This window comes from Salvelinus alpinus, chromosome 13 (genome assembly GCF_045679555.1).
Source record: "Salvelinus alpinus chromosome 13, SLU_Salpinus.1, whole genome shotgun sequence".
Lineage (NCBI taxonomy): Eukaryota > Metazoa > Chordata > Actinopteri > Salmoniformes > Salmonidae > Salvelinus > Salvelinus alpinus.
Window position 1 is genome coordinate 1067615 of NC_092098.1, and position 18918 is coordinate 1086532.

Consider the following 18918-nt stretch of genomic DNA (forward strand, 5'->3'; position numbering starts at 1 on the left):
ATAATTGGACTCAATTCTGCTTTTCTTCTGTTTGCTACTTAATTTCAGAACTTTTCTATAAACTTTCGCTTTGCAAGTGTAGGTTGTGTAAATACCTAAATACCTTTAAATGTACCTAGTACATTTAAAAATATATATATTATTTGACAACAAAAAAACGAAGGGGGCTCAACCAATTTGAGTTGAGGTGCAACCAAAAACATGAATCATCATAGAAAACGAAAAAGCGCAACTCACTATAAAAAATTCATTATTTTATTCAAGCAAGGTTAAAAGATTAACGTCTCAGCCCAGTCTATGATGATATGCAAGTTGCGTTTGCCCAGTAAAAGGGTGACCCAGACTCACCCTGGTTCTTGAGGGTTGAAGACAGTGAAAAATGATCATTAAGTAAATGGGACTTTTCAATTTTTGAATAAAAATCTTTAATGAACATGAATTTAAACTTGAGGATCAGAGCAGGCAGGCTGACTGGCTAGCCCTGAAGGCCCTCTGCCTCTACCTGTGTGGTTCATCTCAACCAAGAGGTTGTGTGGGTTGTCTTTCTCTCTGTGGGTGTGAATCACTATGACCTCTCCCTCTGCCTACCATTTGGCTGATCAGAAGCCTTCTGCTCTTTCTTGCTCACATGAACAGGAGGAATGGCCTCTGTGGTAACCTCCTCCTCTATCTAATGCCTCTTCCACCTCCTCTTTCTGACTGCGTTCGACTGAGGTCACTCGTTCTCTCTCCCTGGGTGTTGGATAGTTCCTCCTCCTCTGTGTCTTTGTGAGTTTGGAGGGAGTTATCCTGTTCCGGCTCCCTCCAAGGGTGTGCACCGTAATCTCTTTCGGTGTGTTGAGGGGTTCAGTGGTTTTGGAGGGAGTCTGAAGTTTGATCTCTAGCGATGAGTGTGGGGTCTGTCCCGTGGTGGTGTCCCCCTCCCTCCTAAGGAGGAGCCACTGAGACATGTGATGAGGCCAAGGAAGATCACTCTGCAAGGATGGGATAGGACACATCACAACACTGCTGCTCATTCATATTCAAACACACCTCAGAGTACGGACACAAACATGGACGCCCCCCCCCCCCCGCCCCCCCACACACACACAATGAACTTACCTGTACATATCAGAATCATACATTCGACAGCCACCTCTTCCCCCACATGTATTGATCCCCCACCTCAAACATGTTGAGTCAATTCCAGATGCTGGAATGGTGCTGAAATGCAGGTGCAGTAGGGCCTAGTATGTAACAATGTGATACCATGTGTACCCCATATCCTGTGTTTGTGTTGATGTTTTTTTAAATTGTATTTAACTTTTATTTAAACAGGGAGTCACATTGACATTAAACATCTATTTTACAAGAGTGCCCGGTTGCGCTCAAGATGGCGACATGAGAGGGTGTAACATTTCTAGCAGAGGAACAATTTTAGGCTATTCTCCTGAAAGTTTATTGTTTTAGACTGCAGTTGCAATTAGTTTTTTTCACAAAAAATGATATCTAACCATACAATGTAGCTATTTATCAAACCATTGAAATATATTTTTGACGAATTCCAAACGAACAAGCTAGCTATCGAAAGCTAGCTATCGTGTCAGCGTGTGTAGTTAAGTTAGCCTGCTAACGTCATCATAGCTAGTAGCATGTAATCAGGACATGACCAAACTGTTGCGGAGATAATGGATGTTGAAACTTCCAAGGAGAAAAGAGGCATTGTTGAAACTCACTCATATGCTTGCAGTGTAAAAAAGGGGGGTGAATGCGATTCATACCCGAATACCCCAACCAAGGAGCAACTTCCAAAGACGCTGAGAAGTGAACCATCAATGAGCCAGCTACAGGACAACATCGTCCGCATCATCACGACTAAAATAAAAGAGAGCGCAGATGACATCACGAATTTGGTGTAAAAGAACACTATCAGTATCGTTAACCTGAAGAAATCGATTGCTTTCAGTGCTGAGGAAGTAAAAACTCTGAAGCAGCAGAATGCAACATTGAACATTCAGGTTGCAAAGCAGGAGAAGAAACTCACTGAAATGGAGTCAAAGGTAAACGAGAATGACCGGTATAGTCGAAGATGGAATCTTCAAATTTATGGAATAGCAGAAAAATCTGACGAGAACATCAAAGCAAGAGTGAAGGACATTTGCAGGGCAATAGTCCCGGAGGAGGAGCGAAATGATGTTGCAGGTTCTCTGGATGTAGTGTTAGGATTTATGTTTATGCACTATAGCCCGCTACCATATTGTTTGAAGATGAATATTGTTTTGTTACACACACACACAAACAATACAGATGTGTGTAGGTGTGTAAAGACTGATCAACATAGAGGGACAGGCTATACAAGCTGTGGTCAATCTGGAGAGGGGAGGGGTGCATATCTCTAAGCCAACCAGGGCGGGTAGGGCACTGGACAATACCATATTAGGAACTGTTTGAGTGTAGAGTCGACGGGGAGACACAAGACGGAGCTAATCTACGCAACGACCAGATGTGGACAGATGTGAGCACCAAGGGACTGGGACCAGTCCGAGTGCCAGCATAGGCTGAGCAAAGTTTAAACCGCGCTCAGCCTCTACTGTGATAGGCCAACGGACGGGTTGGAACTAAAGCTGTCATAGTATAAAAACTGTTGTATGAGCACATTCCAGAGTTCTCTGTTCTACCCTGCACGGTGATACAGTGAACCCGTATATACGAAAATTGCATTTACCATTTATCGCTTGAGTTTAATTAAAATACTTAAAGTATATTCGGTGACTCTGAATCACATTTTGTCCTGATACCAGATTTGAACTGACGCGAATCTCTGGGTAGGCACCGCCTGGGTAGGCCGAGAGATGGGGAAAACAACCAGCCTAGATTCATCTCCAGGACAGCGAGGGATATGACATGGAAAAGTGCAAAGAAAATTGACTATTTAAAGAAGAACAACCTGAGGTTCAAGGAGGATCTGACAGCATTTGACGAAGAAGCTCGGAATCGTCTGTGGCCGATAATTGAGAGAGCAAGGAGGGAAGGGAAAAGTGCATACTTTGATGGGAGCTAAGGCTTTTGTTCATGGAAGGGAAATTCACGCTGACGCCTAGTTTGTTGACTGCTGGACTTATCAAGTGTGGTGTGCAGGACTTTTATTTGCATCTGATAAAACTTTATATTTCTTGAGGAATGAGCATTGTTTGTGTGAGCCAAACTTATTTTATGTATATATATTTTTTTATGGCAGGGAAATTCGCACTGACACTTAATGTTAGCTTGATGGTTATTCATTTTTACCAATCTATGGTACAATGTTATTTGCAATTGTATAAAAATATATAATTTAGGTGAACCACTTGCGTGGTGCGAAGGACTGTTTATATTTGCAACTAGTAAGAACTTTTCTTTTTGTGAGACCCTGATTCATGTGAACGTATACAAGTTTAATATTCTTCATATAGTCACTGTGATAGTAAATGTCCATTTCTGTTTTTTCTATTAATGCCAGGGGAATCCGTAATATTTTGAAAAGGAAATCTTTATTTTTGTATTGTAAGGGTAAGAGTGCCGACTTTTATTTCATTCAAGAAACTCATGCCTGTTCCACAGATACTGCGTTTTGGAAGTGTCAATGGGGGAATGATATTTGGTACTAATCGGTCAGCAGGTGTCGCTATTTTAAAAGGCAACTTTAAGGGTCATATATTGAGTCATGAAGCAGATAATACAGGGAGATGGATTATACTATTGGTAGATGTCAACCATGTTCAATTCATTGTTGTAACAACTTATGCTTCCAATAACAAGTCAAGTAACTGTACTTTATTTAGAGACATTGAGAGGAAAATAAGTCAAATGATGTCTACATTTTCATTGGCAAAAGTAATATGGGGTGGAGATTTTAATACAGTTTTACATGATAATCTAGATAGATGGCCTCCTAAGGATAGCAATTCTGTTTGTGAGATAGACATATATTCCTTAAGGTTAGGTGTTCTAGATATTTGGAGACATAAGAACCCAGATAAAATTATGTTTACATGGAGTACCAAAATTATGTTTACATGGAGTACCAAAGATTTATCTATACAATTCCGAAATTGATTTCTGGCTGATATCTGAAGATATGGCTGACAAGGTTGATACAGTCTCGATTGAACCATCGATTTTAACAGACCACAAAGGGATCTCAATAAAGATAAATATGCATGGTTTGTCAACAACAAAAAGTTAACAAAGGTTACTGGAAAATGAACAAGACTTTACTGGAGAATTAAGTATTTAAGAAGGAAGTAGCAGGAATTAATGATAAATACTGGAATTGTGCCTGTGTTATGAATACGTTTGGAAGTTACTGGGAGCTAATGAAATTTGATGAAGGCTTTTGGCTCTTTGAATGGGGAAAGAAATTGCTCGTGCCAAGAGAGAAAGAATATGACATCATAAAGGGAATAATGGATTATACTAAAAAAAGTGAACTAACTAATCAGGAATTGCTGGAGCTATCATCATTGCAAATGCAGTTAGACTGTATCTACGAGCAAAAGGCCCGGGGAGCGTTTGTAAGATCAAGACAAAAATGGATGGAAGAGGGAGAGAAAAATACAAAATATTTCTATAATTTAGAAAAAAGGGCAGGCGAAAAGACTTCCATATGTAAATTAATGATTAATAATACTCCCAATGAAAATCCCAAAGAAATCTCTCAGCATGTTGCCCAGTTTTATCAGAATCTGTATACATCAGCCCAGCCAACTTCCAATATGGATCTTTTCTTAGACAATGTAGCAAACATTGCTAAGAAGATAGATAATGATTTCAGGGATGTGTGATGATGAGTTATCTGAAATTGAGATAAAAGACTGTATTATTACCAGCTGCCTCTAATTGGGAACCATACAAACGCTAGAAACCCCCCTAGTCACGCTATGACCCATAGAGAACCCAGAGGGCTCTCTATGGTTAGCGCGTGACATAAGGACAATAGGTCCCCTGGAAATTATGGTTTAATAAGCGAGTTTTATAAAGCATTCAATGATAAATTGATTCCTTTCATTCTTGCTATGTTTCAAGAATCAATAGAAAAAGGGGAGTTACCGGCTTCCTTAAAGCAAGGTGTAATTACTTTGATTCCCAAACCTAATAAGGATACTCTTTATATAGACAACTGGAGGCCCATTAGCCTGTTGAATAATGATGGGAAATTATTTGCCCTTGTATTTGCTAAGAGATTGAAACAAGGCTTGTATCATATAGTTTTAGATTTCAATACTCTAAATAATACTTTTAAAATAAATTGGATTCTGAAGTATGTTAAGAACCAGAACAGTATTTGGAATGTCTTCCCTAAGTATTTATTTGACTCTGTTCGTGGTTTATAATTTTTGCTTCGATGTAATTTTGATATTGATAAAATCCCAGTAAAGTCCGCAAAATTCCATAAGCAGGCAATTTTAGCTTGGATGTTAGCGTATAAACACAATTTTTCCCCACAGATACTTTTTATGGAACAAAGATATACAATTTAAAAATAAGTCTCTTTTTCATAACTGGTTTGAGAATAAAATGATTTTGGTTGGTCAGTTACTGAATAAGGATGGATATCTACTCTCATATGGGGAATTTCTTGATAAGTTTAAAATTCCAATAACCCCGAAAGAATTTGCAATTGTTTTTGATGCGATTCCAAGGTGGGTTGTCTCTTTTAAATTCCTCTGTGGTTGATGTAAGTAACATAGATTTACATTAAAATATATTAATTGGCAATATTAACATCATAGATAAATGTAGTAAAAAACTGATTAGGAATATTGTTTGAGATACTACAATTCCCTCAGCAAGATTATTTTGGTCAGATATCTATGGTGATATACAATGGGGGAAAGCATGGAAAATTGCTAACAAATATTGTATCAGTAACTGTCACGTTCCTGACCTGTTTTCCTTTGTCATGTATTTGTTTTAGTTGGTCAGGGCGTGAGTTGGGTGGGTTGGTCTAGGTTTGATTTTCTATGTTGGGATTTTGTGTTCGGCCTGGTATGATTCTCAATCAGAGACAGCTGTCAATCGTTGTCCCTGATTGAGAATCATACTAAGGCAGCCTGGGTTTCACTTGTGTTTTGTGGGTGTTTGTTCCTGTGTCAGTGTTTGGGCCACACAGGACTGTTTCGGGTTAGTCACGTTTGTTGTTTTGTATTTTGTAGTGTCTTGTTGATGTTTCATTAAATAATGAACACTTACCTCTCCGCATCTTGGTCCGATCCATGCTCCTCCTCGTCTGAGGAGGAGAACGACTACGACAGCCGTTACAGTAACAAAGTAAAGGAAGTTTAATTTAAAATGTTACATAGAAATTAACCTGTGAAACATGTTTTGGAAAGATTCAAGCTGAATATTGAAAATAACTGTGATTTCTGTGTAATGGAGAAGGAGACCATTTTACATTTGTTTTTTACCTGTATTTATAGCAGAATGTTTTGGATTGACATACAGAATTTTCTTACAAAAAAAATAGGACCGGTTGTACTATAATGGTTTTGATATAATGATTTATTTCAGAAATTCTAACGTAAATAAAGATGTAGTATATTTAATTCACCTGCTAATAATACTAGGTACATTTCATATTCACATATGCAAATGAGATAGACAAATATCTAATTCAAAACCTAACTTTTTTCACTTCATAAATGAGTTTTAACAACATGGCACCACTAACTAAAATGAAAAACAAAAAGGCAATTAAAACTTGTATTATTAATGAATATAATTTGTTTGTTTAGGATTCCTGGCAATGTAAATAGTTTGTTATTATGCTTGTTTGCATGTGACTATTCCTCTTTTGTTTGATGATATTTGTTAACTTAAAAAATATATATATAAAGAAAGAAAAAAAAAGAGTGCCCTGTAAAAGTTGAAGTCATATTGAACAACTACCAGAGAGAAGCTTCTCTACATAGGAATTGCATACCATATTTTTTCCATATATCAAAATAATACTTTATTGTCAATCAGCAATTACTTACTTAGATAAAGCCTCAACAAGGCCCCAGTTAATGGTTGAAAACAACTTATTTCAGTGCCAATGAGTTACACTGAGTGTATCAAATATTAAGAACACCTGCTCTTTCCATGACATATGCTGACCAGATGAATCCAGGTTAAAGCTATAATCCCTTATGGATGGAGGAACCCCCCAAAGGTGCGGACTCCGACCGCAAAACCTGAAACTAGATGGGGACGGTTAGGGTGGGCAACTAGCGTCTGTGGCGGCTCCGGTGCGGGACGTAGCACCTGCTCAGACCGCGGATCCGGCCATGGAGCGGGACTGGACGCCGTGCCTGGACTGAGCACCGGCGCAGAAGAAGGATCCGGCCATGGAGCGGGACTAGACGCCGTTCCTGGACTGGGCACCGGCGCAGAGGAAGGCTCCGGCCATGGAGCGGGACTGGACGCCGTTCCTGGACTGGGCACCGGCGCAGAGGAAGGCTCCGGCCATGGAGCGGGACTGGACACCGTGCCTGGACATCGGCGCAGTGGAAGGCTCCGGACCGTGGACCGTCGCAGGAAGCTCCGGACCGTGGACCGTCGCAGGAAGCTCCGGACCGTGAACCGTCGCTGGAAGTTACGGACCGTGAACCGTCGCTGGAAGCTCCGGACCGTGAACCGTCGCTGGAAGCTCCGAACCGTGAACTGTCGCTGGAAGCTCCGGACTGACGGCCTTCGTTGGAGACCTTGTGCCATAACTCCTCACTGGAGGCTTCGTGCCACGGATCATCACTGGAGGCTTCGTGCCACGGATCATCACTGGAGGCTTCGTGAAACAGATCATCACTGGAGGCTTCGTGCCACAGATCATCACTGGAGGCTTTGTGCCATGGATCATCACTGGAGACTTTGTGCCATGGATCATCAATGGAGGCTTCGTGCCACGGATCATCACTGGAGGCTTTGTGCCATGGATCACCACAGGAGGCTTCTTGCCATGGATCATCACTGGAGGCTTCGTGCCATGGATCATCACTGGAGGCTTCTTGCCATGGATCATCACTGGAGGCTTCTTGCCATGGATCATCACTGGAGGCTTCGTGCCATGGATCATCACTGGAGGCTTCGTGCCATGGATCATCACTGGAGGCTTCTTACCATGGATCACCACTGGAGGCTTCGTGCCATGGATCACCACTGGAGGCTTCGTGCCATGGATCACCACTGGAGGCTTCTTGCCATGGATCATCACTGGAGTGGAGAGACACACAGGAGGCCTGGCTCTGGCAGCAGGCACAGGACTCACCAGGCTGGGGAGACATACAGGAGGGTTAGGGCTTAGCACAGGCACAGGACTCACCAGGCTGGGGAGACATGCAGGAGGCCTTGTCCTTGGCCGAGGCACCAAATGCACTGGGCCGTAGAGGCGCACTGGCGGTCTCGAGCGCAGAGCTAGCACAACTCGTCCTGGCTGGATACCCCCTGTAGCCCGGCAAGTGCGGGAGTTGGAACAGGCCGCACTGGGCTGTGCTGGCGAACCGGGGACACCGTGCGTAGGGCTGGTGCCGTATAACCCGGGCCGAGGAAACGCACTGGAGGCCAGATGCGCTGAGCCGGCATCATCCCTCCTGGCTCGATGCCCACTCTAGCCCGGCCGATGCGAGGAGCTGCGATGTAGTGCACCGGGCTATGCGTGCGCACTGGGGACACCGTGCGCTTCACCGCATAACACGGTCGCTGCCCGTTCACTCTCTCGCCACGGTAAGCACGGGGAGTTGGCTCAGGTCTCCTACCTGACTCCGCCAATCTCCCCGTGTGCCCTCCCCCAAAAATTCTGTGGCTGCCTCTCATGCACTTTACCTCGAGCCAACTCCTCGTAGTGTCGCCACTCCGCTCTAGCTGCCTCCAGCTCCTCTTTCGGAATGCGATACTCTCCCGGCTGTGCCCAGGGTAGGGTCCCTTGCCGTCCAAGATTTCCTCCCATGTTCAGGAGTCCATTTTTCCACGCTGCTTGGTCCGTTGGTGGTGGGTAGTTCTGTAACGTACGTCGTCGGGAGATGGAGAAGACCAAGGTGCAGCGTGGTAAGTATTCATAATACTTTTAATAAATACGAACATTTGAACAAAAAACAACAAAGAGACAAATGAACAGTTCTGCAAGGTGCAATACACAAAACAGAAAACAACTACCCACAAACACAGGTGGGAACAGGCTACCTAAGTATGGTTCTCAATCAGAGACAACGATTGACAGCTGCCTCTGATTGGGAACCATACCAGGCCAAACACATAGAAAAGGACAACATAGAACAAAACATAGAATGCCCACCCCAACTCACACCCTGACCTTAGAGATCATTTTTATGTCTCTATTTTGGTTTGGTCAGGGCGTGACAATTCCATATATGTTATTTCATAGTTTTAATGTCTTCACTATTATTCAATAATGTTGAAATAATTAAGAAAAACCCTTGAATGAGTAGGTGTGTCCAAACTTTTGTCTGGTGCTGTATACTAAATAATATATGTGTGAAATTTGTTCAGATAAGCGGACTAATAGCTGTAAGAGCAATCCATTTTCGTGAACAGGGTGTTGTACCTAATAAACTGTCCGGTGAGTGTCTATTGTAGTAGTGAAGTAAACCTGCTCACCTGAAACTAGTAAAATACCTGACAAAATGGAGCTGCGAATGAGACAAAGAATCAGAAACAGATTAATCACTTAGTAAATGTATTGTTCTCTCATGCACTTTCAACTCCATGAAAGAACGTTCTGTGAAAGTTATTTTTCTAAGAACCAAAGGAGAACCTTTAGGGAACGTTACAGGAGCGTTCTGTGCTAGCTGGGAATGACCATTATATCAAATAAAATTGGGAGTCACGCAATGACATATGTGGTCCCTCTACTACGACTCGGGAAAGCATACAATTTGAGGCTACAGATGAAATAAATGATGATGAACTTCACAGGGTGGTGAAAGTGCAAATGTAACAGTTTAACTTTACGTCCGTCCCCTCGCCCATACCCGGGCGCGAACCAGGGACCCTCTGCACACATCAACAACTGACACCCACGAAGCATCGTTACCCATCGCTCCACAAAAGCCGCGGCCCTTGCAGAGCAAGGGGAACCACTACTTCAACTCAAGGTCTCAAAGCGAGTGACGTAACTGATTGAAACACTATTCGCGCGCACCACCGATAACTAGCTAGCCATTTCACATCCGTTACACTCAACCCCCTTTCGACCTCCTCCTTTTCCGCAGCAACCAGTGATCCGGGTCACGGCACCAATGTAACAGTTTAACTTTACGTCTGTCCCCTCGCCCATACCTGGGCGCGAACCAGGGACCCTCTGCACACATCAACAACTGACACCCACGAAGCGTCGTTACCCATCGCTCCACAAAAGCCGCAGCCCTTGCAGAGCAAGGGGAACCACTACTTCAACTCAAGGTCTCAAAGCGAGTGACGTAACTGATTGAAACGGTATTAGCGCGCACAACCGCTAACTAGCTAGCCATTTCACATCCGTTACACAAAGTGATGAGCTTGATGCTCCTTTCCAATAAATATCGAGGGTCTTATGCTGGTGACATGATGATTGATGCTTGGCTGCTGTTTGATAAATAAAAATAATCTCCCTCTTTTGTCCATAGTAATCTCATCATGTAGGCTATACGCGTACTGTATTATAAGAGCTGTTGGCTAGTGTGAACGTGCCAATACCAGAGTGGGCACACTCACTACATAAGTCAATTTTCTTGGTAACAAAACCATCAGTAGAGTTGAAAATGCAATGGAAACCCATTTAACTTGTATTTTTATTCGGTACACAGGAATTTTACAGAAAAAGTATTTTTTATGTGCACTACGTTATTTGATGGAAACACATCGCTGGTGGGAAAATATGCTGTTTTTATACTGATTGTAAAATATTTGCATGCAAATCTGTAACCAATTGGATGGACACCTAGTTACAGACAAGTTACCTCAATAGGCTGAAAATAAATAAATAACTAGTGTGCTCCTGTCCCTGTCTAGGTGTCTTCATGTTTATCATATGATGATGTTAAATTACTACCAGAGGGAAACATAACACTACTGAGTAGAGGGAGTCCAGTTTATCCAGGCTGTCACAACCGGCCATGATTGGGAGTCCCATAGGGCGGCGCACAATTTGCCCCGCTTCGTCCAGGTTTGGCCGGGGTAGGCCGGCATTGTAAATAAGAATTTGTTCTTAACTGACTTGCCTAGTTAAATTTTAAAAAATCACACCAAGCCAAAATAGTGCTCAGGCGTAAACACAATGATCCTGTTGGTGGTGATAAAGGGGTGCTCTGTGGCATGTGGGACTTTTGAGTCACACCCTTAGCTTTATTCAAGTCCATAATAAGAATCTGTTTGGCAGCAGTCTCTCATGACAGACACACAGTGAAGCTGGTTTGCACACACACAAAATTTTAATCTGGGCTCCTGTGGCGGATGAATCAGAATTAGTTGGGTAACATAGATAATTAATATGTTTTATTTGCATAATATGCTTATGTGAGATACTTGTCATTAGAATGTATCCCTTTGGACTCTAGTGTTGGCAGTTGCACTTTTCCCTCAGCTAGGGCTCAGTTACTTGGGGCCCAGAGAGGGGAGAGGTCAGGCTTGTCTTTCACATGTCCTTGGTGCTATGCAGAATATCAGAAAGGAAAGAGGACAGAACAGAACATTGTCTTCATATGTGAATGTGTCTTTACCTATTCTTAAACCATGTGAAGGGATGGCATGATTCATACGGAATCAATTACTTGTCTACACACTCCCTCCTTTTGCCATTGGGTGGAGGTGTATGGCAGTGTCTGGAAACATTGTATGCCCTCTCTGATCTTACACTTATCCTTGGATAGTGCATGACCTAGAGGCTCACTGCCCTCAGTGAGCTTGTCCAGGAGTGGGGTCAAGAGGGGGTTTACTTGAAATGGGAGTATCTAGAGTTGACAATTGATATATGAACTTGAAAATAAAGGAGAGCCGCACACTCTAGGAGCTCAGATGCAAAAATGTAATATCCAACGTTTCGACAGCAAAGCTGTTTTCATCAAGGTATAATCACAAACACTGCGGGATGACTCGTTTATATAGTGTCAAAAGACACATAGGTGTCTGTAATCATGGCCAAAAGTGGCCTAATATCATTGGTTAATTCTCAAATATTAAAATGGCATACAAAGAAGAGCATACAAAAAACAAATGGATAGCATACGATCATAGATTCATTTTAGACTACACAAGCTTACAAACAATTACAATGGCAAAGTCACAATAATCACAAGAATGGCTTCAGATCAAAGTCTACGTTGAGACCGAAGGGAGCAAGGGTCTTTAAGTTAAAGATCCAGGCAGCCTCTCGTTTTAACAATAAATTATCAAGGTTACCCCCTCTCCTAGGGAGGGTGACATGTTCGATGCCAATATAACGCAGAGACGAAATCGAGTGGCCTGCCTCCAAAAAGTGGGCCGGAACTGGGTAAGTCATATTCAGATGCTCTGAGATACGTACTTTTAATTTGCGCTTTGTTTTCACATAATTTTTACCACAAGGACAAGTTATAAGATAAATAAGTGCCTTAGTGGAGCACGTAATAACACCTTTGATTGGGATCGATTTCCCTGTTTGTGGGTGTTTGAAGGATCTGCATTTATAAGTGCCATTGCATTGAGCACAGCCATTACACTTGTAATTTCCATCCAGTAGGGGCGCAAATAGACGTTGTTCAGGAATATCTTGGGGTGGTAAATCAGAGTGTACCAATTGGTCTCTGAGATTTCTGCCCCGCGAGAATACGACCAAGGGAAGGTCCGGAAACACATTACCGAGACTATCATCGGATTTTAGAATGTGCCAATGTTTGTGAACGATTCCCTTAATTTGTTCAGAGCGCTTTGAATAGCGTGTAGTTAGAATGCAAGAATGCGTCTTTTTGCGAGACTGCCCTTGAAAAAGGTAATGTCTCGTTTTGTTTTGAATTTTCTCAATGGCAATATTAATCTGATCATTTTTGTACCCCATCTCCTTGAACTTTCCTTGCGTCTCAGCCATATTTCTGTCGAAATCTGATTGTTTTTTTCAAATTCTTAAGATTCGATAGAATTGGCTGTAGGGCAAACTATTTTTTAAGGGACGTGGGTGACAACTGTCAGCCCTCAACAAACTGTTACGATCAGGAGGTTTCCTGTAAAGATCAGTGTATAGAACATTATTTTCACACAAGATCAGAAGATCAAGAAAACTGATTTGACGTGTATCAGATTGCACAGTAAATCTCAAATGTTCAGAACAGGAGTTAACAAAAGCATGGAACGCCTGGAGCTGTTTTGCATCACCCCTCCATAAAACAGAAATATCATCAATATACCGTTTCCAAATAATGATGTTAGGCAAGAAAACATTTTTGAGAGGATTGAAAATAGACTGTTTCTCCATGTAACCCACATACAAATTAGCATAGTTAGGAGCCATGGGGGGATCCCATAGCAGTACCCTTTGTCTGAATAAATAAATAATTTAGAAACATGAAATAATTATGTGTGAGTACTATTTCAGCCAATGTTATAATGCATGCACTGGAAGGTAGTTCATTAGGGTCACGTTGCAGAAGAACATGTTCCATAGCGTCAATTACCGTCCTCGTGTGGAATATTTGTGTATAACGACTCAACATCAAATGTAACTGACAAGGTATTCTCAGGGAGAGGATAAAGAGATTCAAAGATAGAGATCATACTGATGGTGTCCTTTACAAAGGAGGGAAGCTGTTCTGCGAGTGGTCTAATAAAAAAGTCAACAAAAGTAGATAGAGGGGCCGTTACTGCATCAATGCCCGCTACAATAGGGCGCCCTGGAGGTTTTGTAACATTCTTGTGTAATTTCGGCAAAGTATTGAAAGTGGCAATTTTAGGGTGTTGAATAGACAAAAAGTAATGTTATTTTTTGGTTATCTGACCAGAACTTAAATACCCATCTAGGACAGTAAAGATAGTATTCTGAAATTGGGAAGTAGGGTCACTTCTGAGTTTCTTGTAAAAGGTGTTGTCAAGCAGCTGTCTATGACACTCATTTACATAAGCTGTCCTATCCATGAGTACAACCGACCCACCCTTATCAGCAGGACGAATAAGGACTGAGGTATCGGATTGTAAATCAAGCAAAGCTTGTTTTTCATCCTTAGGTAAATTATGGAAAGATTTGGACCCCTGTTTGTTCTTAAGGAGATGAGCAACATCTTTTTCAACAAGTCTGCAATATGTCTCGATAGAGTGATTGCGATTGGTTGGAGGTATAAAATAACTCTTGCTTCTAAAAGGTTCAATAGAAATGTCAGGATTAGGGGAGCTAAAGTATTCCCTTAAACGGATGTTTCTAAAAAATGTAAACATGTCTACCTTAACATCAAAATCGTTGCACTGGGTTGTAGGCACAAAAGATAATCCTTTATTAAGCAAAGAGACATGGGCAGGGCTCAATATCTTGCTTGATAAATTAAAGACACTCAGTCTTGTGGGTTCTGGAACCGTGTGAACGGTCTCCTCTGCCTCTGATAGTCGTTTCTTCTTACCCCGTCGGGTGCTGCATCTTTTCGATGCGCATGCCTGCGGCCACCTCCGCCCTTCCGTCCGTCCAGTCTCTCGTTGAATAAAAAACTCCCACTGGAAGCCGATGAGGCGCTGGTTGTAGAGTGTTGATCAGACGGGGGTGGATCGAAGTAAGCGTCATCCCTCCTGCGTCTGCCATGGAGAGGAGGAGCAGGACCTCCCTTGTCAGGGTTTCTCCAGAAGTAGACTTTATCCTCGGCCTTGTCTTTTTTGTCTTGGTTGAATTTCTTGATTTTAAGTTCCTTTATTTCTGTAGACAACTTGTCCTGGAGCGCTTGGTTAGTTTTCATCAGTTCATTGAATATGCCATCATCATTAACAGCTATTTGTAGAGCTGTGAGTTTGTCTCTAATCGTGTTATCCATTTCACTAAAATCCTTTTTCAACTGGTCAACAATTAATGTCATTAAATCAATAGAGCATTTGTCCAGGATGGCACACCAGCGCTCACAGAAATCATCTGTGCGCTGTCCCAATGATGGTTCTTTTTGCCACCTGAGTCCCCGTGGAATAATGCCTTGATGCACATAATCACTAAGAGTGACTATATGTAGATGCGTTCTCGTCTGGCGCTTAGATAAATGTAACAGTTCTTTCGAGAGGTCAGAATTACCTCCCGGTATGTCAAAAAGAGACGCCGAAACAATGATCTTATCACGCTCCCTTTGGCTATATTCAAAGTCATCTTGTTTGGGTCTATGACTAGTGTCAGGAGAAGAATTATCATTCGGCATCATTTTAGAGCTTTTTTGTCGGTAGGGTACTGTTTACTGGGTAACAGAAAATCTAGAAGAAAAATAAACACACACCTATTTAGGCGAGGTGCTGGCTAGCGAAGTAGAACACTTGAAAATAAAGGAGAGCCGCACACTCTAGGAGCTCAGATGCAAAAATGTAATATCCAATGTTTCGACAGCAAGGCTGTCTTCATCAGGGTATAATCACAAACACTGAGGGATGACTCGTTTATATAGTGTCAAAAGACACACAGGTCTCTGTAGTCATGGCCAAGAGTGGCCTAATATCATTGGTTAATTATCAAATATTAAAATGGCATACAAAGAACAGCATACAAAAAACAAATGGATAGCATACGATCATAGATTCACAATTGATATATGCCATTGGATGAGTTGGTGTTTTTGTACTATGAAGTACCAGGAACGAGATTAGAACCTCGTCTTAGGGACCAAACTGAACGATAATTTATAGCGAATGCTATCTGGCTATGGGATACTCCTCTCTCAAGTAAAAGTCTTTCTTTGTGAGCAGTTCCTAAATATCTGTGGTTTGTCATGTCAAAGGGGGGTGGATCTTTGCTATAAAAGATCTCAGTAGCCATTGTGTTGACACTCTCAACGGTTCATTAGAAATGGCGAATCGTTGAAAGTCAAGTGCTAATGCAAAGCTCTTATTATTAAAGATGTAGTTTAAGTATAACTCTGACTGGTGTGTGAAGTTTGTCTCTCCTCATTTGGTAATACAGAAATTAAGAACCACACTCCAAGCTTAGTTTGGCAGTGGTCCATTCTTCAACACTGGTGGGCACTGCAGGAGCTAGTGAGGCTCTGCTAGGCCCAATAGATTATCAGTTGGCAGAGTGAGTCAAATATCAATGGTTGACTGTGTGCCGTCATTGGTGGTGGTGCTGCCTGTCCTCTCCTTCCTCATCGCTCTGAGAGGACACGGAGTAGCCACACCCCTCCACCTCCTCCTGCGATCTGTCTTCACAAACAGACAAACAGGACCGGTAGCAACACCAAGTGACACACTCGCAAATGAAACAATAAATTGCTTTGTTGAAGCCTCTGTAGAACTCAAAGGGACACATTCATTTTCAAATCAATTCAAATATATTTAAAAGGCCTTGACACAAACTTACCACAAACATCATCATTTTCAAATACCGGTAGCCTACACAATAGTAATGACAAAATCGTCTCAAAACATTCTCACCTGTCCTTAGATCTCCTGATAGAGCAGAGGAGGTATTAGGATGAAGGCTCGTGATGACTGACAGTCCATCCACCTCCGATGATCCCTCCCCTTCCTCCATGTGATTGGTCTCGCTATCCTGCCCATGCCAATCACTAAGAGCCGTTTGAAAGCTCCTTGCCAGACAAGCGGTGATGTCCTTAGCTCTCTCAGCACTGGTGCACCAGAATACTCTGCACTGTAACTGCAGTTGCTGGCCTTGCTGCTTACAGATGTACAGGAACACATTGGGGTGCTTGGTGTCGGCCGCGCAGAATGCAATGTCTCTCAGATAGGTCTTAGTGAGCTGTCTCCCCGTGGCAATCTCCTTCACCTCTATGTAACGCCGCCGCAACACCAGAGCGTGCTCCTTGCACCGTTTCTCAGGGGCCTCCGGGGCCCACTGCTGGAGCAGCAGGCCTATGGCCCCCTGGGCCTGCTCCAGATCCAGGGAGTAGATTTTCTCAGTGCCCAGGTAGAGCACCTTGTAGAGGGGATCCCCGTGGGAGAGGGTAGCGATGCGGTTGGGCTGGAGGTGGAACCGGCGGCGGAACACGGCGGGAGACTTCCTCAGAGCCTGGAGGAGCTGGAAGGAGGGGTTACTCTGAGACATGGCTAGAGGTCAAAAGTCAGGACCAGGGTGCGTTCAGACTTCAGAACCTTTGATTGTTGTTGTTCTCCCAGAATCCTCTGTTATTACTCCCGGTAGAAAGTTATTCACTCATTGCACCTGGGGGTAAAGAAATTAAGTCAGAAAAAAAATGAACTACTTGAGGGAAAAAGTTGTAGTTATTAGTAGCTTAAAGGGTCGGATTCCCGGATACAGATCAAGCTACATCCTGGACCAAAAAGCAATTTCAATGGAGAGGGTTTTTAGGCTTTTGCTAAACATAATCTGTGTCCAGGAATCTGGCCCAAAATGTTCTTCCATTGTTTTAGCGGAATGAAGATTCGATATCTTCAGTACATCATGTACTTCCTCCCTCTCTTTTCTTAACTTACATTAATGATGGCTTTTAATGTAAGTTCCACAGTTCAAACTGAAGAAATATCTATGGTGCTACACCTCCACACTTTGGGAGGCTTTGGCTGTATTCATGTTGTACATTTGATTATCTCAAACAAACATGAATGTACAGTATATTTATACAGTTGCACTATTTCAGCCATCTTTTAGCTCTATGTATTTACATCAGCAAAACTATGTGGAAATAGTTAAAGAATACGATCAATCTGGAAGTACAGTAGTTATTGCAATACAATTATCAACTTCTAGGGTTTTAAAAAGAAAACAATAACACTGCAAGAAGCTCAATATTGGGCAAGTAAAAATTGCATTTTTAAGTATATTTTCTTTATAACTGTGGGCCTATATACGGCTATTTGCCTTAACTTCATGCATTTTATATCATTTATTATCATTTATCCAAAACAGTAGAGTAATGGGCATACAGTCCCATTTCACGAGCTCATTCTATGCTCCTATGAGGTTTCTTTGCATGGTTCAAATTCGAAAACAGCCCCCATGCTGCTGCCGCAACACAATCCTTATCTGGACTTTCTGGTGGTGTCCAGCAAGAGTGTTTACGTGTGATTGTAGAAGCCCAAAATTAGCAAAACAAGATCAATATGCCTTATGTATAATGACTAAAGCCATATTGAAGTAAGAGGTAGAAATGTTAAACAATTGACTCAAAATGTTTCACAAATTTATACAGATCTATTGGTTTATTTCAGCATTTCCCTTACTTTGTGTCGCACTCCTGTCACTTACCCTACAATGGTTAAAAAAGTAAAAAGAAAAGGTAGCCTACTTTCGATGTATCCGAAAGAATGTCATGAAGTCCATTAACTTTGCAATAATTCTTCACAGTAAAATATATATTCTTGTCTGCATGTTTTTGTTGCGAAAGGGCTGCATCATTGCACCGTGAAGTCTCCTACAGTGGTAGATAAGTTATGTGAAGGGGCCACTTGATCGTGTGAGAGAGAAGGGGGCAGGAGGTAAGGCAACTATTCAGACACCTTGACTTTTTCCACATTTTGTTATGTTACAGCCTTATTCTAACATGGATTAAATGGTTTATTTTCACCTCATCAATCTACACAAAATATCCCATAACGACAAAGCAAAAACAGGTTTTAAAGACATTTTTTGCAAGTAAAAAGTAAAAACTCCCCAAATACAGGTGTGCCAAGCTTGTAGCGTTATGCCCCAAAAGACTTGAGGCTGTAATCGCTGCCAAAGGCCCTTCAACAAGTAGTAAAGTAAATGTGATATCTCAGTTTTTCATTATGTTTTACTTGCAAAAATATTTCTTTAAAACCTGTTTTTGCTTT

At 42.1% G+C, this 18918-nt stretch overlaps 1 protein-coding gene across 11 annotated transcripts; it reads right to left on the reverse strand.

The window, feature by feature from the left end:
• Positions 1-315: 315 nt before the first annotated feature.
• On the reverse strand, positions 316-18542 carry LOC139536787 (low density lipoprotein receptor adapter protein 1-A-like). 11 transcript variants are annotated; one of them, XM_071337400.1, is made up of 4 exons: positions 18393-18542; positions 16561-17308; positions 8818-8992; positions 6505-8267 (listed from the first exon to the last, which is right to left on the reverse strand). In XM_071337400.1, the coding sequence occupies exons 2-3, from the start codon at positions 17189-17191 to the stop codon at positions 8853-8855; spliced, it is 771 nt and encodes a 256-aa protein (XP_071193501.1). In that variant the 5' UTR covers positions 17192-17308; positions 18393-18542; the 3' UTR covers positions 6505-8267; positions 8818-8852. The 11 variants fall into 11 exon arrangements, with proteins under 11 accessions (XP_071193510.1, XP_071193501.1, XP_071193499.1 ...); XM_071337398.1 differs by having other exon boundaries at positions 18353-18542; XM_071337399.1 differs by having other exon boundaries at positions 18328-18542.
• Positions 18543-18918: the final 376 nt, after the last annotated feature.

Bases quoted from the DNA above. Each gene is read 5' to 3' on its own strand.
- LOC139536787 (XM_071337400.1), bottom strand. From the start codon at position 17,191: ATGTCTCAGAGTAACCCCTCCTTCCAGCTCCTCCAGGCTCTGAGGAAG. The intron at 8,993-16,560 runs GTGAGAATGTTT...CGTACGTTACAG, and splicing joins ATCAGGAGATCTAAGGACAG to AACTACCCACCACCAACGGA.